Here is a 21,155-nt window from a genome sequence, read left to right as displayed (position 1 = left end):
CGGAGTCTGAACGGAGTGGCCACTAAGAAGCTTCGTGGTGAAGACGGCGAACGTTCCACCTCCACCAAATATGTTACGGAAAAGAGACGCCACTTCGACGAGGCTGGGGATTAGATGTATTTAAAACCACCGGTAATGGCGTGACCGGTTCACCAGCGATCGAGCTTGTTTGTTTGTTTGTAACCTCTAATCCATAGCTCACAACCCCTCTGAGGGATAGGCCGAGAGAACATATAGTCTCATATGGACGATAACTGCACTATTGCTTACAACAAAAGAAAAAAAAAACGGAAAAAAGTTGTAGAATGAATACAGCATATTAAAGAAACAAAACAAAGATTCAAAGAGTGGGAAAAAATCAACAAAAAATAGACACTAATAACTATACCTTGATTTTGGGAGCCGACCAGACAGCTGGTTTTGCCAAACCCGATTAATTTGGTATGTCGCAGATTTATCCACATTTCAAAAAATACTTCTCGACCCGCTATTTTTTCGAGTATTCTTTAACGTGGGCTTTATGTTGAAAAACGTTTAGAGTTTTGAATGAAATTACACACCGCATCGAGTGCATCTCTGTGGCAATTTCCCAAAACAGAGGCACCAAAATTTAGAACATTTTTGTGGTTAAATTTAAGCCTAGCTCCGCAAATAGAATAGCTAGAAGTCTTTTCCTAATTAGTGCATAGTTCTGTCATGAACTAAAATAATGTTCAGTAGTTTCTCATTCTTCGCAGAACGGACAAAGGGGAGAAATTGTCAGACCAGCTCTGTGTAAATAAAAATTTAACGGGGTAACACGGCACCGGAATATGGAGATGATAATTTTAAGTTTTTTTTTGACGGACTCCACTGGGCATTCCATGCAAGTTTGAGGTCCTGATAATTTGTCGGTTTTGTGATATTTTCCAAACTATCTGTAAAAATAGCAAATTTCCTATATCTAACCCCTGATAAGTATTCTAACTTGGGAAGTACCGAAATTATTGGTTCATCAAGTGATGCCCGCGCCAAGACATCTGCCAATTAATTTTTTTTGTAATCCGCAGTGACCTGGAACTCACACTAATTTAAGGAGTTTCAAATGCGGTGGTGATAATGTGTGGAACGCTGCTAAGGCACTAGATTGTTCTGAGGTTGTCAGAGCTGCACACATCGAAAGTGAATCTGTTAGGATGATTGCACTGGTTTCGGTCGTAGGAATTTTTCGAAGAGCTAAAATATTAGCTACTAGCTCCGCTTCGAACACAGGAGTGAAATCTGGAAGCCTCACTGAAAAAGACCAGCCGAGGAAATCAGACGCCATTCCTACGCCTGCCTTTTCATTGTTGACAGAAGCATATCCATAGCTATTACATTTTTTGTTTCTGCATGTACCAAGTAATATTTTAATGTAGTGGTAAAAAATCTAAGAGATTGCAACTTGGCTTGGGGGGGGGGGGGGGGAGATTTCATCGTACTCTATCCTAATGTAGAGGGTTGAGGAATTAGTTTCAGTTCCCGAGCTAATGTCTACATTTATGCAATCCAGTTTCTTTTTAACAAAAATTATCTGAGGTGTATAAGATCGAGGCCAATTTGCAAGAAAGAAAGAGTCAGGGTCACTGATAAACGCGTACTGTGTTCTTCGCGCTGGTAAACTGTAGAACTTTAGAAAGGTTTGAACCGTTAGGATGCGGAATTGACAGGGGGTGTTGGCAATCGCGCTTCTTGATACAATACATTATTCGCCACGAACCTGAGAAGTCCCAGGCATATTCGCAGGGCTTCTCGCTCTAATATTATTAGTGGTTTAATTTTCTAACCAGCAGCCCCCGAGAATAATACATACGCAAATTGAAATATTGGTCGCACACACATTTTATATATTATCGTGTCTCTGCGCAGCCCGTATTTTATGTTGCTTAGCCTGCGTAATAAACCTAACGCCCGTTATGCGTTTGCTGTTATATATTCTATGTGTATGCTCTAATTTAGCTTTTCATTATAAATCATTCCTAAGTACTTCACTGAATCCACTTGTGGAATAGGTTCCCGATTATATAACACAGAAATTAAAACTAAATCTGCTATAGGAAACAGCAAGAGCCCACTTTTACTGATGTTCACTGATAATGAAATGGATTGCAACCAAATTTCTAGAGTCTTCTAGAAATTTTTAGAATCATTGCAATTTTTGGTGTAGTGAGTAAATGTCGCTCTCTGCAGCGAAGAACGCGATATCATCTGCATAAATGTAAGCACTGACATCCTGAATAATTGGAATAGAGCTCATAAGTATGCTGAATAATGCTGGAGATAGGATGAACCCTTGGGAAACGCCGCGTTTCTGTTTGAATTTAGGCGAACATCCATCCTTTGCGCAGTAAAATTTCCTTGATTTCAAGAATTCTGATATCGACTCAATATATAATGACAAATTTTTAGGCTCTGCAAGGTGTTCAGTAGAATAGAGTTCTCGACACTGTCATACGCTTTAGCTATGTCGAGAGTTACTAATGTGGCGTATTGTTTCCTTTTACGAGCAAGCTGTATTGGACTCTGATTCCGCATGGGCGCACCGAATTGGGCATTCACTGCTAAAAACAATTTGGTTTGGCTTTAATATTAGCTTATTCGTCACCCATAAGTTCATTCGGCCATTTAGGACCCTCTCTATGAGTTTCACCATGTTAGAAGTTAGCGAGATGGGTAAAACCTAATCCTTCCTTTTTTATGAATGGGATTATCTTAACTATTTTCCAGTCATACGGTACCCAGGCGTTCTTTAAAAAGTAGTGTATAAGATTGAGGATGTCGCCGGGGGATAGCTTGAATAAAATTTTAATCATAGGAACTGTGATTCCATTTGGACCAGGAGCGGACGAGGGTAGATCTCGAATTACTTTTGATGCTTCAGACATCGTTACATATTCTTTTGCCAGATAAAAGCCATAGTAAAAAAAAAAATCTAATTTCTAGACCTCTGCCAATTGACTCTAAAAAGTTCTTCATTTCTTTCAATGATAGTTTTTCATAATCAGTGTTTACTGTAGACGGCAGGATTCTGCGAGATCGCATATATCGAAATAAAGCTTTCTTATACTTAGGTTTCGAGAGAAAATTGAAATGTCTTTTATCACATTCTCCTTTAGCTTGGGCCACCGTGCGTTTAAATACAGCGGCAAGAAGTTAATAATCTGACCAGTTCCTATGGGGACTGATTATGTATTAGTTTATTCCAAGCTGCCTGTCGTCGTCTGTGATCTCGTGAACAGTCGAAATTCCACCAAGGGCTCCAGGGTCCTCTCTTCGCCGATTGAACAGCGAATTAAGCGTTTCTTATGCCCTTTCAATTGCTGTGCCTAATTTCATAGCTTTCGTGTAATCTCCATCCTGAGAGGGAGCGTCTAAAGCAGTTTTTAGGTCGTGTTGAAATTTTGCATAATTTTTATAGGTCCGGGCATGGAAGCATGATGGTTTCATGGGGCTAGCAATCTTGAACATTATAGGAAAGTGGTCACTGTTCGAGGCGCAATCAAGGGCTGTCCACGATGTACTATCAATAGCTGAGCTCACAAAGCTTAAATCTAAAGCGTAGCGTGAATGACCTCGAATAAATGTGGGAGTTCTAGCGTCAAGGCACAATAAATTGTTGTCTACCGACCAGTCCCACAACCGTTGTCCACATTGATCCGTTCTAAAACCCCAGCATGTATGGTGAGAATTGAAGTCGCCAACTATAATTTTTTCTTTACACCCTGAATTAGCAGCCATATCTAACAATCTCGTGTCTTGAACGCCTACAGGAAAGTAGACACTTACTAGTGAGAAAGGCAAATATCCTGGCAAGGTAATATCTAACGCAAAAATTTCGCATTCAGAAGACATACATTTGTATGAGATTTTAACTTTTAAACTAATTTTATTGTTTATAAATAACGCTAAACCTCCGCCTACGGATGGACGGTCTAGGCGAAAAGTTTGGAAGTTGGGTAGGCGAAACAAGTGATGTGTGGAAAGCCAAGTTTCTTATAATGAAATAATAGCCGGATCGAATTTGGAAGACAGGTATAATAGATCTGTTATGGCTGAGTGAAGAGATCGGTAATTCTAATGTATAATTTTAAGAGACCCTATGATTTAGTTAGAATGGTTTCAGCAACTACCTTATCTAAAATACTTTATTTCAGAAAATTTGTTTTTGAAAGGCTGTTCTTCTCTTATTTTTTGCTTTTTACATGGTTCGGTGAGCCAGATTTTTCGATACAGGGGATCTAGAACGCTTTAGGGCATTTAAGATCCATGTCCATATCTTGTGTATCCTGAGAAGCTTCCTGTGCACCCTCGATTTGCCTCTGAACGCCTTCTCTAGAGGGCTCTGCAGACTGTGCATTCGACGGAGTTATCTCAGATTCTGCCTCACTTGTCGGGTGTGCAGTCTCAGCATTTTCTGAAGCCGTACTTATATCTATCTGCGCTCCATAAACTTGTGCGATTTGGTTATTTATAATATGCGACAGCGACTCACACAGGGTGGTAGCAAGGCGTTGCATAGCCTTATCCACAGCCTTCTCGATCATGTTCGCAATTGATAGAGAAAATTATGCTTCCATTGCTCTGTTATGGCGGGCAGCTGCTCCAGCGTACCCTTGAGTTCTGGCCTGAATTCCAGCAATGGCATCCTTTCGGGGGCATGGTCTTCTGTCCACAATTTCAAGGATTTGGATTTCACGTGCCTTGGCTGAGCAATTTGGGTTATCAGCACAGTGCTTCATGGCAAAGACAGCACTTTTCTTCATTTTTTTACAGTCATTTGAGTTGTGCATCTCACCAGAAATTCTGCATCTAGGTACTGACCTGCATCTTTTCACTGTCTGCCCATAACGCCAACACCTAACGCACTGTATGGAACGAGGTGATAGTGGCTCCACTCTGTACATCAAAGGCCACGCTTTGATTTTGGTTGGGCGATTTGACCCGGCAAATGTAGCAATCACGGATTCCATAGGGGCCTTGTTCGTATCCACAAGTCAATTACATCTATAGAACGCTATTACACCTGCTTCTGAAAACATATCTAATATCTCAGTTGGAGTCAAGTGGACATCGACACCTCGAAAGAGGCCTTTGACACAAGCTAGGTGAGGTGGAATGAATGCACTCACGAGGTTGGTAGCGAATATCGAGCATTTTAGTAGGTCTCGAACACAGAGCTGGTCAGACGAGAAGCAGAGAATGCCACCCTTGCCGAACTGTCTAACCTCTTTGATGCTTTGGTAGTGAGTTGTAGCAGCTCTCAGCTCTGTCTGAATCATTTTTGGATTCTTAATCCGTGTGATACCATCGTTGCTTCGGACTAATGCTATAGGCACGGATGAGATGCCATTGAGCAGAAACAAGTCGACTGGTAATTCCTGCGGAGGAAGAAAATCAGACCAGAGGAAAACCCCTGGTCCAGGTGAGGAAAATGGCATCTGTCTGGTTTTACTATCTGAAAACACACTCGCTAATGAAATAGGACAGTATAGAAATGCCTATAAAAATAATAATAAATAAAAAAATCAATCACCACTACTAAATCCTTGGCCAAACCCTCAGAGTAGGCAAACGTCAGTCAAACGTTCAACGCCAGCTCGTCTTGCCTTGTCGTCTAGAAGATCTTGGCTTATACCCACAAGGGGGATTGGCCACACTGTATCTTATAATAAAAATTTTTTGTACAACGCTTGCCAGCTCGTCGGCGTCCTTATCCTCGAGCACGCTCTCTGCTTCGTCTTCCTCGTCAGGCACACACGCGCGTCGCCCCTAGAATATCAATATGCACGCATGTAGCAATATCAACATTATCTGCGTGCATTTCACGAGCAGTGCGGTGCGACTGTTTGTTTTATGGTTAGCGCTGCGACCGAAAACGCGCCATATACCAATCTTTTACGCGTTCGCACTGTAGATGCTTCTGACTGCCGCAAATTAACGAGAAATGGTTTTTATGCGCGCGAATCTGAAATAAATAAAACCATCAAAAAAGGCTCAGATGTATAGTGTTTCCATTCGTACAGTTAGATTCCAATACAGTTTGCTAAACAATTTAGAGAACCGTATGTTTCTATTCCCGCTGCCAACGGGTCGCTGTCGTTGTTTCGACGAGGGCGACAACTGAAGGCCTTGACGGGAAGTTAGCACCATGCTACAGTGTAATAAAAGGGGGAAGTGGGCTCACTCTCCGGCGCAGGGTATGCAGAGGGTTGCACATAAAAAAAGGCGCAAAAAACGGTGCAACCCGCTGAGCCGTTTCAGATGAAGTAAATAAAGTGTTTATATCAGTGGCTAGATGGTGTACTAAAGTTTTTGCAAATAAGAGCTTCGTGTCAGGAACAGGAGCTTCGTGTGTATCTTAATTTAGTTTTTCATCGTGTCGCTCTACATATGCCTAACATACGTCTGTCTGTATAATTATGATTAGTAATAACCCCCAGAAAACTGCTGTGCCACAATCTAGCAGAACAAAAATTATTTAAACGCTACAATTTTACTTCATAATAATGGCGTAGTTTATATCAGCATTATCCGCGTGTATTTCATGAGCAGTGCGGTGCGACTGTATGAGACGACCGGGGACTCTAACTTCAGAACAGGGACTCCAGGCCCTCCAGATCAGACGGCCCACCTGACCACATACATTGAACTATTTCAAAATCAAAGACTCGCTCGGAGAATATATCTCCCACCGCATCCTCAACTCAGTAAATCCGCACAGGTAGCCTGGCGCCGCTTACAAACAATATTGTATCCCAATTCACACGTACTTTCCAAAATCGACCCTGACAAGTACCCCTCATTCACATGTAGGCTAGGCAACACTAATCAAGCTACTCTCTATCATATAGCATGGGAGTGCCAGAGAAACACATCTACAGTAGATGTCTTGAAGGATTTCAGTAGAGATGGATGGGAGGCGGCCCTCTCCAGCCCAGACAAGGAAGTCCAAGAAGCCCTAGTGGCCCGCGCAAAGACCGGGACGCAAGCCAATGGGATCCCAGACTAGAGAGTGCACACATCACTCAATAGATGTAATGAAGTTTCGCATCATCATCACCATGCGGGCACCACGGGGTTCGAGTGCTTCGTGCGCGCCTGGGCACCCATGTGCCCCTTGAGGTGAAAGCAGGCATTACTGCCGTAGTTAAACAAGATATTGCAAAAAAAAAAAGAAGCTGCAAAACGCATGTATTGCATTCTTGCACCACAAAATACAGTAATAAATTTTGCATGTCGTCACCTATTAAATTATAAATTTCTTATCGCCATTTACCAATACAAAGGCTGATCAATGGCCGCTTGCCACGGCCCAGGCCGGTAGGTTTCCTGACGTGTGTTCGGTAGCGCAACCACAAATAACTGAACGAGAAGTGATCGATCACTGCATTGCTAATGACTTATGCATGAAAAGTAATATTTCGATATGCTTAGGGACTTTAACACTTCTTCGTACTTAAAAATAAAAAAAAAGGTTGTCATGGCTACGGCGCTTTTGCATGCAACTGCCAGGCCTGACCACACCTGCCTGAATCCTGCCCCACGACATCCTGCCCCACGACGCACAGCTTGCTCTTCACCACATCTCTCACACAATGGCGGATCTTCACCAGACAAAAGGTATGAGAGCGTCGTGTATGTGTGTCCTATCCTTAGCCGTGTTAGTGTGATTTGTGTGCGGCGTGACTTCGATACTGCCGGCCACTGACCGAGTTGCGGCTTGGTAACATGCATTTTATTTCATGTGTGCGTATCCTATGTGCGCTGCGAAAAAGCCCTGAGGCTTCGTTTGAGGAGAGATTTTAGGTCGAGTGCAGGGATCGCGATTGTTGTATTGGCATTGGTTGGCTTGGCAGACACAGCCATGTTGTCCGCCAATTAAGAACGGAATTTTCGGGCTTTTTTAGGGTTTTTAGGGCTTAGGGAACTGTGTATATCACTGCTCTTTGTAATTTTATTTTTATAGTGTTTAACAGCCGCAAGTATCGCATGAGCTTCTGCAGTAAAGTTGATTGTGTTATGATGAAGAGTACCGGCATCTAAAAAGGACGGGCCAACCGCAGCGTACGAGACAGAAGTGTTCGTCTTTGAGGCATCGGTGTAGAATTCGGGAAAACTGTATTCGTGTTGGAGTTCATGAAAGTATGTGCGGATGTGTGCAACAGGCGCATGTTTTGTGACTTCCGCAAAAGATAAGTCACAGTCTATAAGCTGCCGCTGCCACGGCGGCAGATATGCAGCAGGAGCCATCAAACGGTGTTCTAGAAGTGGCACATCTGTTTCCACAGCGAGGCCTCTCACACTGAGTAGGACTGCCTCAACGAAAGATGGCTGTGGAACAGGGCAGAATAAGACCGATCATTGATTGTGAAGTGAGAGAGGTGTTCTTTGTCTGCGTTAACCTTGAGGTGGTACACAAAAGATGTGTAACATCTCTGTAAGTGGAGTTCATTCGATTCTACATACAGGCTTTCCACAAAGCTAGTGCGGAAATCAACCGTAGAAAGGCGAATGCCAAAATGATGAACGGGATCCAGCATCTTCAAAGCACTTTAAGTCGCAGACTGAAAAACGATGGCCCCATAGTCTACGCGGGCGCGAATGACGCTTCTATACAAATTTATGAGACATTGCCTGTCACGACCCCACGTAGAACTTGACAACACTTTTAGAACATTCATGGCTTTTAGACATTTGGTTTTTAAATACCTGATGTGCGGTATGAAGGTCAACTTGTTGTCTAAGATTAGACCTAAGAAGTTATGCTCGGCTTTTACAGACAGACGTTGACCGTTCAGTTTAATATCAGGTTCTCAGTGCTTGCATCTCTTTTGGGAGAACAAGACACACGTGCTTTTTTTGTGGGTTCAGTAGGAATTCATTTGGTTCTGCCCATTTGGAGACCTTGTTTAAACCTAGCTGAACCTGCCACTGACACATTGCCAGGTTGTATGACTTAAAAGCCAAGCTAGACGTCATCGACATATGTACAATGATTTGTGGGGTCTAACGTCCCAAAAACCATGATCTGATTATGAGAGATGTCGTAGTGGAGGGCTTCGGAAATTTTGACCACCTGGGGTTCTTTAACGTGCACCCAATTCTGAGCACACGGGCCTACAATATTTCTGCCTCCATCGGAAATGCAGCCGCCGCAGCCGGGATTCGATCCCGCGACCTGCGACATATGTACAATAGAACATATTGCGGGGGACGGACAGGTGCAAGGAATTCATTTTGATAACAAAAAGTGTACAAAAAGTACACCACTTTGCGGTACTCCCATTTCTTGGACAAATGTTTGGGAGAGAACACTGCCCACACGAACACAGAAGGTCCAATTGGACAAGAAACTCTCGATTATAGAAAGCATTCTACCGCGCACAACTAGTTGAGACGAGTCTTTTAATATGTCGAAACACCATGTTGTGTCGTGAGCCTTCTCGATATCGTGGTACAGAAAGAGGAAGTATTGTTTGCGGACGAAAGCGTCTCGATTCTCTGCCTCAATACGCACCAGATGGTCGGTGGTAGATCTACCCTCTTGAAACCCACACTAGAATAAATCGAACAGATTGTGTGTTTCAAGGAAATGTGAAAGTCGGTGGTTTGCCATCTTTTCAAAAAGATTACAAAGGCAGTTTGTAAGTGCAATGGGCCTATAACTCGAAACTGAGGAAGGTTGCCCTGTTTCAAAATAGGGATAACAATAGCCTCTTTTCAGGAAGTAGAGATGGTGCCAGAAATCTAGATAGCATTGAATAGGGAAAGTAAAGTTTTTCGAGTTTTAAGATGCAGGTTTTTCAACATTTCATACAAGACATGGTTGTAGCCTGGGGCAGAATTACTGCAGTAGTTTAGTCATGTTTGTAGCTCAGCTAAATCTCACGCGAATCTACGTTTACTTTACAGTTATCACGAATTACAATCCCTATACTTTCGTTGGCTTTCTTGTCCCTTCATATACACAACACAAACACAATGCAAGACAGTTATACCATAGTCCCTCAATACTTTTTACTAGTCACTCTATGGGAGAGCTTTGTGTGTCGCCAACTTTGACCGCAGGGCGGCGCCACCAGTGTTAAGAGGGAACCCACGGCACTCGTCAAAGCAGTCAGCGAAGCGACGGCGTCACGGCGTGGTGTGGTTGTGTTTGTGAATCGTGTTTTATCGGCGTGTGTGCAGTGTTTTCTATGCGTCTTATCGTATTCAAACGTGACGAATAGCTGGTGGCAACGTGACGAACGATGCAGAAGACGTCCTGCGTGCCGCATGGTCGCTCCAGCGAACAAGGTGTTCGACGAGGCTAGAGCGGCGACGGCGTGCTGTGTTCGCTTTGTGTCGTTTTTTCGCGTGTGTGCAGGGCTGTGTGTGCCTGTGACCATTTTCGTATGCGTCAAACAGCTAGCGGCAGCTTCGCGAACGATGCCAAATACATGCTGTGTGCCGCACTATCGCTCCAGCTATAGAGGAACTGCTGAAAAAGTATCGCCGTTTGTGTTCCCCAGCGACCCCGAAAGCCGTGAGCAGTGAAAGCGGGTTATACCACGTACCACACATTCTCGTTCAGTTCACCGAACGTTCGAGTATGCGAAAAATATTTTTATAACGAGGGCATTGTTCGCGAAGACGAAAGCGTTATAGAAGGCACCGTTGTTAGGTTGCCGCGCGAAAGAGCGAAGCTGAGGGCCGGTGCTATACCTCGATTATTTCAAGGTCTCTCGGCTTACTTGTTCAAAAAGAAGCCGGCACCTCGGTACTTTTCACACTGGCAGCCGGTCAAGCGTCGTCGGGAATCTTACATTCACATGTATACACTCATATGTATTTTTCATTACATGTGTAATCTTTACGAGCTTTGTATACTGTCACCTGCATGAGCATTTTACTGTGTGTTTGCTGTTTAGATGATATTGTCCTATGCCTACTTTGCGTATCCTCGAAAATATATCTGTTGAACTTAAACCTTACTCTATAGTTTAATACTTTGGCAGTTGTTTGCCTTAACTTTCTGTTTTCGAAATAAAATGCTTATAGCCAGCAATTTACTCTTTCTTATGAATATAATGAATAGATGAAGCGCACTGGCTTTCACCCTCTAATAAGGTACTAAAAGTATTGAATATTTTCTGTAGATCAACAGCTGCACAAGACCTCTGTTCAACTTTTGTCCAAATGAAAGGAGCTGCTGTATAGCATTGCTGGGAAAATACATTATACAATCGCTTGGTACTTTGCAGAATGCGAGGGCCCTTAGATATTTCACAAGGAAAAAAAAGTACCTCATGTGACTCTCTAATGTGCTTGTAAATCTAAGTAAACATCTTGCGCCTCATCTCCCTGGAATGCGAGCGCTTCACCAAGCATGTTTAGCAACACACCTTAGCTGCTTAGCCACAGAGTCGGTTAAAAGAGCCTTAGCAGGGTTTTTACTCGTACTATTACAATAATGTTGTGATATCCACTTCAGAGTCTTGTACGTGCAGTCTGCCCGAGACAGAACTGAGCGACGCACGGGCAAGCTACAATCTTTTTTTTTTCTCTAGCGTTGTATTTCCCACGCCGAGCGTCAGTGACGCACGGAATCGCACCCTATAGTAACATAATTAACTCGGTCATGTATATTTAGAGGAATTTAAACTAAGTCTTTTTTCCAAACATAGATAAATCGCCGGGAGAAAGTATCATCGCGCAAGTTGCGCGCGTCAGTACGTTTATCGATGAAGAATCGCGATTCGCGCCCGTCGCACGTACTCGTGTGTACTGGCAATGTTGGTCGCGGTTTTTCCACTGATTGTCGGCTACAGCCTCGAGGAAAATAAAAAAGCGTCAAAGAGGCATGACCAAGCAGTCTTTGCTAAATGAGCGTGCAGGGCGTGGCTGCACGCTGATTTCATCGCGATGGAAATGAATAGAACAGGGAACTACCCAGGGAAGTACCCAGGGAACTCGTAGCACGACCTCTAAAGAGAGGCAGCTGCTGCGGTTATTAAAAAACACAGCACATGCCTCCCGACCCTTGTGTACCAGGGCATTCAAGAGGCATTTGTGCTAATGCCAATTATAACCATTGTTGTATTATCACGATCCTTCGCCAACCATTCTCACTAGACACCTTTCACGTCACTGTCAAAATTTTATTACTGCTCTGTTTTACCCGTCACAATGCGTGGAATTTTAAGGCGCTTATACAGCCACCTACCACAAACATTGCCCACATTCCTTGTCTCATTAAATGGCGCTTTTTGGCCATCATATGGCCCTTGCGGCGTAAAGCACCACACATCTATATTAAAATAGTGATAGCTAGCCAACTTCGCCTTGAAGTGGCAGAAAGAGACATGGACAACGCAATTCTGGATGCGTGTTGCTGAAACGAGGCAGTGGTAAGAGTGAAGAAATATGTTACCCTTCATTGACATTATACTTCAGAGCTTTCAGATGAGGTGGACTATAGCTCAATTATACCTATATTTAGAGGAAGCTCTATGACACTATGGATTAAATTAGGCCTTGTTGTTAGATTAGGCAATTCAGATTCGAAAAATTTTACAATTGTTCAAGGAGAAAACAGGTGAACACGCCCCACTTGTGCTTGCATCTATGTTCTTGCTTTTGTCTGGTCATCTTTGCAGCTGGAAATTTGTTGACTCCCAGCCAGATGGAATAAAAACGTCCGATGGAAATAAAGCTGTTCAAGGTATTTGGAGTAGAACTGTTGATTAATTGATATGTGGGGTTTAACGTCCCATAACCACCATATGATTATGAGAGACGCCGTAGTGGAGGGCTCCGGAAATTTAGACCACCTATAGGGTTCTTTAACGTGCACCCAAATCTGAGCACACGGGCCTACAACATTTCCACCTCCATCGGAAATGCAGCCGCCGCAGCCAGGATTTGATCGCGCGACCTGCCTGTCAGCAGCCGAGTAACTAAGCCCCTAGACCACCGTGGCGGGGCTTGGAGTAGAACTGTATGTATTAGGGAAATGAAGAGAAAATTTTGCGCTTTAGTTTGGAGCTTTGTTTGGTTTGGTCAGAGTTGAGTTTTAAAGCATTTAAATACCATTCCTTCGCCACTAAAATCAGGTGGTGGGCTGATATTTAGAAAGACTGCAATGGCCTGCTAATCAGGTGAACGAAACATTGCGATGCGTTGGAAATAATCGGTATAATTGCGTTTACCCGAGGAACGACTATCTGCCAAGTTATGCACAGGTGGGCATTTCTTCCTTCTCACACTTTTGTTACACAAGCTGAGTGTTGCAGGGATTATTCTTAGTCCTTGAAAATATTGGGTAATTACGTTACTTCGCCGAACACTGTCCAAATAGCAAGAACGAGAAGCTACGAATTGAATCAGTTGCTGCAGTGAAGATAAAGATAGGTAATCGTCAGTCAGATTAAGCTAGATTATTTTCTCAGCCATCTTCGTCACCACGAAGCACATTTTTTACATTCTTTAGCTATGCGACATCCACTGGTGACATGCCGTTGGTGTCTGAGGTGCGTCGTATTTGAAGCAGGGTTTTCTGAATTATAAAGTAGTTCGCCACACAATCCAGTCGTATAGATTGGAATGAGTCCAACCATATGCCTAGTTGCATAATTTAAAACATTTTATACCGCTATTTCTTTTACAGAAAGCTATCACGTACACTTTTCTTTTATTACACCACTCGTTATTATCAGGAAACTGTTAGCGAGCTAGTTCAAGATCACTCGGCATGCTTTATTCTATCTAACTAGCATTGGACGTCCAGTGGAATAACCGTAAAAGCTAGCCTTGGCCTCAATTAGCTTTTCATACACAGAATGCCGACTCAACTGTCTTTCAAAAGGAACATCTCTCACAGAGATCACATTCACTACAGTCTGCATCCCTCATGTATTCTGTCTCCTAGATCACCTTACAAACGTATTTATTGAGTGAATACACGAATCAACGTACTTTTATTTTGTACTGAAGAAGCCGACAGTGACTGGTGTTTCTTCAGACATTAATCAATATTTATTAACACTGACACATTTTAAAACATTTTAGGTTGACTAATTCGTTTTATGTAGAGGTAGCTCGACATGTATCTCGTGTTCATGTGTTTGTATGTCTTTTACGTAGAGGTCTCATTTTTTAGTATTTCTGTAACCTCGATTAGATGTGTATCATGTTTCTGATGTTCTTTATTCATAATGCTCCACTTGAAACTGAGTGTATTTGTCTTCTATGAAGTTGTACAGGTAAGTCACACTGTCCAGGGTGGTGGTACAGTCAGCTGTGGTGAGCGCCAAGTGTGACATACGAGATTTACTCACTTGTAAGTACCACTGGGTTTAATATAAGCTTTATACGAGCGCTATGAGTGCGAATGTGTTTTTAATACTCTATCAGCATGTATGTTTTGCCACGAGGTAGGGGGACCTTACATGGTTTCAGTTTCTGTGAATGTGTGTGGTTTATATGCAGAGGTTTCTTAAGCAGTCCAAGTTGCGGAAAGTTTTCTCCATTGCTGAAAAGTGCACATGGTATGTTCTCAGTTGAGAATATATATAGGTGAGAAATATATGGAATTTGAAGTAGTGCATTGTGGCACATAAGAGAAATGGTTTTCCTAAGTGCATGCTTACAAAAACTTATATGTGTTTGTTCAGGCGCCTGACTACTGACGTTAAAAGTCACATCTTTGCCGCAAAAGCGAAACGATGAACGAAATAGCAACAAATTGGAAGGTCAAGTGCAAAATGGCAATCAGATTGAAACATTCCCCGTGTTTCTCACGCACAAATGATGCACGAAATGTACTCACAGGTACAGATTAACGCGAATAAGCGTCCCAGTTGCTACTTCGCTGTGTCAAAAAAGCGCGCCCTATTCGCAAACAGAGGTTGTGCTGCGATCGCAGGGACCATTGTGAGCCCGGTTACTACAACAGAACCGTTCCGACGAAACCCAAAGACAAGCAAAGACGTACGATTCTCCCCAAAGCAAGATCAGGGTGCGTGATTGAGCGTACACCCCATCATTTTCTACGCGAGCCAAAGTACGCGTGAAAAATGAGGGCCACCGCGCACTCACTGCACTATCTTGTTGATGCGAGATAACGAATTCCAGACGCTACAATCGCGGCGCCAGCTTCTCCGTCTAAAATTCTTGGACTCACTAATTAACAATAAACTTGGGCTAGACCCATCACATTATGTTACCCCAGTTTCGACCAGGCAAACTCGTCATTCTCATGTCCGATCTTTAACTCCGTATTTTGCGCGGACAGATTTATTTAAGTTTTCCTTTTTTCCGAGAACTGTAACAGAATGGAATAACTTCCCAGACAACACTCGACGACCTGAGGTCGTCCTCATATGGTACAAACGTCCTCGGCAGTTTCAGGACGTCCTCATTTGGTCCTCTAGTCGACACTTGCAGGATTATCCCCAAAATGCCCCTTTGAGACCTTTTTAAGGACGAAGAATTGTCCTGATATCGTCTGCTCGAGGACGTTTTGAGGATATGCATGTTTCGTAGGTGCATGCAGCTTTCGCAATTCGTGTTTGGTTAATTTTCTGGCTGTTAACGAATAAGTCCACGGGATTTCGTATGCCTACTTTCGAGTCATAATAGTAAAGTACTTCTCGATCATTAAAATGAGATAGTTACACGAGGAAGCACTTCAAGCCAACACGAGAAAGACGTGTTCTTTTATTTATTATTTATTTATTTACTTTGTAAGTGATCGTAGGCCAAACTTTCTGCCTGCACGTTTTCGTTGGTCGTGATCTACCGCCGACGTGCATACGGAATTATATCGCACTGACTGTGGTCTGACCCGTTTCCCCAATGAACGCACGTGCGGCAGACCAAGTTTGGTGCGAGTATAAACGGTGTCGGCTCCAAAATGAATGCAGGCGTGAAAACTGTGAATAGCGAGCACGTTATTCTCGAGTGTCCAGTGTTGCAATGCCGCACGGTCCCATCGAGCAGACGACAACTGACCATGCTGACGACTGGGCTGGCCTAGGTTATCGTGAATAGAGCAGCATTGGAACTAGAACGCTGTGGGAAAACGAATGGGCGACTGAAGTTGTGGTGGTGCTAACAAAAAAAAAGCAGTACCTTAATGCGGTCACCATGCGCAGTCAAGGTGCTTTTAAATCTGGATGTCTACGACACTGTTTACCCATTTTAAAGTGACGCAACAATCATCATCATCATTATGGGCCTGCAGTAAGTCAAGTCGAGTCATTGGTCGAGTCAACATTCCAATACAACACTTCTCGCCATAGAGGAAGCTTCTCGCAGAAGCCCTCAAAGAATCGTAAGCATGCCAGGTGAGTGTCTTCTGTTAAATTTTCATATTGAAGTTGTAAGCCGCAAAGGTAAATAAATAAAAAAAGAGAGGACAGTTGATTTTCAGCCTCGCGCTGTATATCTTTACTGCTTATTCATGTATGTATGTACAAACCAACTGACTAGCCTAACAACGTGTTCTGGTGGTGGGTGTTCTTTGGTCTAGCCACCATTCTACTGTGCTCTGTGCTGTTCAAGATGGCTGAGAGCGCGGATCGCAAATTTCGGCGTGAAATTAATCGGCGCGTCAATGCTAGTTTTCAGCTTATTGACAGTGAGGCCGATGTCATAAATGACACGCGGTACGTTGACCGAGATTCCCGCAACGCCGAAAGAGAGAGCGACTTGCCCTCCGAGGCTTGTGCGGTCGACCTCGAAGACGGCCATCGTCGCCTTTGTGTTCATGACAGAGAACGGCCTTCGGCACACTCCTCGATCGTTCCAGAAACGGATGTGCCCCAAGGACACGTTTTGATTTCTGGCGACGCGTGCTACCCCAGCGGCTGCAGTGTTTCTGTGCCTCACGATCACACAGACTTCGAACGGCGTGCCTTCCATGACAGCAGCGCTGCGGCTTCGACTTCGGCGACCTCGCAGGTGAGGCAGAGGGATTCTTTCGAATTGGCACCGACTGGGAGTAACGAAGAGCAAGTTTGTGAACGCGGCAGTGTGGACAGCTTGCTGGCCTTTCGTGAGAGACTGCAAGCGTGGGCCTTACAATCTCGCGCATCGCACACTTCAGTTACATCGCTCTTGAGAGTACTACAGTCCCACGAATGCTTCAGCGCGCTCCCTTCAACTGCAAGGGCATTGTTACAGACGCCCAAGAAGTGCCTGGAAGTGTTGCAGCTGGCCGGCGGGAAATACCATCATTTCGGCCTCAGTGCAGGCCTACAGCGAGTGCTGCAAGATTGTGCAGAACTACCAAGAATTTTGAAGCTTAGCTTCAACATTGACGGTCTGCCGGTTTCAAAAAGTTCACGGGGCCAATTTTGGTGCATACTGGGACGCATAAGTAATTTGGAGGACAAAGCACCATTTATAGTGGGTGTTTTTTTCGGAAGCAGCAAGCCCAACAACGCGAATGATTTTTTGCGACCATTTGTTTGTGACATAAATGCTGCTATCACAACAGGGATTACCATTGGAGAAACTGCAATTCCTGTTAGCTTGTATGCCCTCATATGTGATGCACCAGCAAAGGCATTTGTATTATATGTCAGAAGCCACACAGGCTATTACAGCTGCACCAAATGTGACGTAAAAGGTGTCTACTGTGAGGGCAGGGTGTGCTTCCCAAACGTCAATGCTCGCAAGCGAACAGATGACAGCTTTCGCTTAAAAGTCCAGGAGGAGCATCACACAGGCGAAAGTATTCTTGAGGAACTTCCTTTTGACCTAGTGAAAGATATACCATTAGATTACATGCACCTTGTGTGCTTGGGTGTCATGAACAAGCTCTTGACACTGTGGGTACGTGGCCCAAAAGTGACCAGACTTGGAAGCAAAGTGCGTCTTGAGATGTCGGAAAAAAATTCTCAAATTGCACGGTGTGTTCCATGTGATTTTAGCCGAAAGCCGAGGAGCATTGCTGAACTTGATCGGTGGAAAGCGACTGAGTTTCGCTTTTTTCTTTTATATGGAGGACCCGTTGTTTTGTCATCACTGATTCCTGCACACATGTACAAGAACTTCTTAGCTTTACATGTGGGGATCTCTGTTCTTTCCACACCAGCTGCACCTGCAAGTGAGATAGAGTATGCCGGAAACATGCTCAAGTTTTTTATCCGGACATTCATAAGCATTTATGGCAAAGAGCATGTTTCACACAATGTGCATGGCCTGTGTCATTTGGCAGATGATGTTACACACCTTGGCCCCTTGGACTCATGGAGTGCCTTCCCATTTGAAAACCATATGTCCTCGTTAAAGAGAATGCTGAGAAAGCCAGACCTTCCCTTGGAGCAACTTTGCAACAGGCTTGCTGAGCAGGCACACCGTCCTCTGAGGCATAAGAAAACTGAAAGCCATGTCGTATTTGCTGCAGAGCATGCTGACGGGCCACTTGTTGCTCCATGCCGAGGCCCCGAGTTTAAAAAAGTAACATTGCCTGGCAATGTCATTCTTAGAGCTGAAAAGAGAAATGGGTGCTGTAGGCTAAGTGATGGGTCAATCGTCGTTATTGACAATTTTGCTCATCTCCCGTGCGGTGAGCCATGCATAATTGGAAGGAAGTTCCTCAAGTGTGAAGATTTTTATTCTCTGCCATGCCCTTCCTCCATACTGGGAATTTACTCAGTGTCTCAGCCTTCTAGTCTGCGGTATTGGCCTCTGAAGAACATCTCACAGAAATGCCTGAAAGTGTATTTGAAAAGGAAAAGCATTGTTTTCCCTCTTTTGCATGCTACAGTGCACATGTAATAAACTTTCACAACTGTGTCAGAATGTATACAGAATTTGAATTTGGCTTCTCTTTCTTTTGCAAGGTCAATACGTTGTCGTTCTCTTCCCAGAAGAGGATGATACATCTGGGATCATCCTCAAAAGTTGGCTGAAAGGCGACGGCTGCCTGTGGCCTCGACAAACTAAATATGTACATAGTTTGTTGAAGGCGAAAGCGACTCCAGGGGCTGACTGGATAGAAGTGCCTTGCACTGTTGTCCGAGAATTTGGTAAATTATTCCTTATTTATGCTGTTTTACTGCACGTTTTTCAGCGATTTGGTCAGCAATGAAGTAAAAGGTATGTAATAAACTGCAATTTCAGCATTGTAACTCTAATTGCCACTTTAGATCAAAGTAACTTCTTAAAAGTTTAGATGGGTTCGAGAATATCAGGAAAAGATATCAGAAGATGGCTTCGAAGAATATCAGAAGATAGCTTCGAGAATATCAGGAAAAAAAGAACAATTATGCGAAATCAAGTATCTCATATTTTGTGAATACTTGCATGTCAGCTGTCATTGCAGCAAAATTTAAATGATCCATTTTAATATCATGGGTGACTCTTAGTACCTGCTTGGTAATGACTTATGCAAAGGAATTGGAGTTCTACTTGTTATGTGTGACAGATCTGAGAAATGATCATGCTTATCATTTAATTAGTAGTTGTTGCCCTTCTTTCTGCAGATACATATGCCGAAGCACGGGCAAATCTGCCAAGGGTAGAAAATGGATCCAACTTGGACGGCGAGGCAGAACTTGGGAAAGGCAGAAGAAAAAAAAATAAGAGATCCTATGAGTCTGAAGATGATGAAGGGGCACCATCACCTCCAGCTTCAATGATAAGACGTATAACACCATTTTTGAACTTTACGTAAAGTGAACTGCTTGTACTTATGTTTTTTAATAGTATTGAATCTTTTTACATCCTGCAATGCCTATTTTACAATGATAGCCCCACGGAATTGCTCACACTGTTTTCTGTTATCTACCGCCAAAAGTAACACTGGGTTATCTGGCTTTAGGGCTGTGAAATGCTGATTCTGGCTTGCTTTCTTAGGGAGAAAACACAAGCGACCAAGAAATTTAGAGAATCGGCCACTGCCCACCCAGCCACGGTCATTGGAACATGAAGGTGATATGCTTCTGGGATAAAATCCTGTTTTTTTTTCTTGCTATTTTATTTATCTCTCCTCTTTACAACCCCTTTTTCTACACCCCTATGCAGGGTGGCAAACTGGTTAATAACTCCATGTTAACCTCTATTTACTTTTCATTTTCCTTTCCAAAATGTCATGTCAAATAGCATATGACATGACATTCATATACTTGCAATAACTTCTGCAAGTAGCATTCACTACTTGCAGAAGTTATTATCAGGTAGCACTACTAGGCATTCTTAACTGTAGTGGAAATCTTATGTACAGATGAAAACTAACAGATGGAAGCTCATAGTGATCACTGAGGATCTCTAAACAGGAATAAGTACCTAAGACAAGCTGGTCAACATTTTCATACATGGACGTATTTTCGTCAAAGGCGCCTCATCATTCTTTGCATGCTAGGTTTCAAAAAAGTTACAATGATGTCTTCTTCGTGGTGTTCTTCTTGTAATGCAACACATAGTGTCAATGTCAGTACTCTTGAAATTAACATGGGGAAGGATGGCAAGGACCTTTAATGATGATGTGCCCACCTATCAAAATGTCGATCATGCTGACTAGAGGTACTTCTTCAAACAACCTATGTAGCATTATATTAATGTATTATGTTTGTGTAATTCCTGTTTTATGAACTTTGTACTTTTTCAGAGGCCGTGAGGCGAAATTTTCCGGAAACAAAAAAAAATGACATCGAGTGTGTGATTAAAGTGTGGCTTCGGCATGCTGGGGAAAAGCTCCAGAAGCAGCGCTTAAGAACTTCTCGCACTCACCATGAGGGTGAGTTTTATTATCTGTGCTGTTGAAGCTATCATAACATATGATACTTTTGCTGTTATAGTTTAAATAATTTTCTTGCCTTACTCGAATTTTGATGTGTATGCAAGCATGAACTATATAAATCATTTTCACCATTATATAATGGCTAGTTCGTACCTGCACATTATGGTAATATAATTTTCATTTTATGCTTTCAAATCTGGCATGCTGTTATTGTCTTAATATTCTTATTGATACTCTAAATTCACTTGTGCTTCAAGATATGCTGCTTTCTATTACTACAGAATGTCTTCAAAGTGTCGCGTTGTCAAGCCCATCGGATGAAGACCTCTGAAGGCACAGGGCAAGAAGTCTCATCTAGTGAAAACTGCCAAGTTTCATTCCTGAAAATAAACATGTTTTCTGTGCA

The 21,155-nt window shown here is 43.1% G+C and overlaps 1 protein-coding gene across 1 annotated transcript; it reads left to right on the top strand.

Annotated features, from left to right (window-relative positions):
• The first annotated feature begins 16,199 nt into the window (after positions 1-16,199).
• Positions 16,200-21,155, top strand: LOC142776459 (uncharacterized). Its single transcript, XM_075880178.1, has 6 exons — positions 16,200-16,346; positions 18,852-19,037; positions 19,494-19,655; positions 19,867-19,941; positions 20,618-20,746; positions 21,031-21,155. The coding sequence occupies exons 1-6, from the start codon at positions 16,340-16,342 to the stop codon at positions 21,078-21,080; spliced, it is 609 nt and encodes a 202-aa protein (XP_075736293.1). The 5' UTR covers positions 16,200-16,339; the 3' UTR covers positions 21,081-21,155.

Source organism: Rhipicephalus microplus, chromosome X (genome assembly GCF_043290135.1).
Source record: "Rhipicephalus microplus isolate Deutch F79 chromosome X, USDA_Rmic, whole genome shotgun sequence".
Lineage (NCBI taxonomy): Eukaryota > Metazoa > Arthropoda > Arachnida > Ixodida > Ixodidae > Rhipicephalus > Rhipicephalus microplus.
Note: the sequence above shows the minus strand (reverse complement) of the source record. Positions and strands in the feature narration are given on the sequence as shown.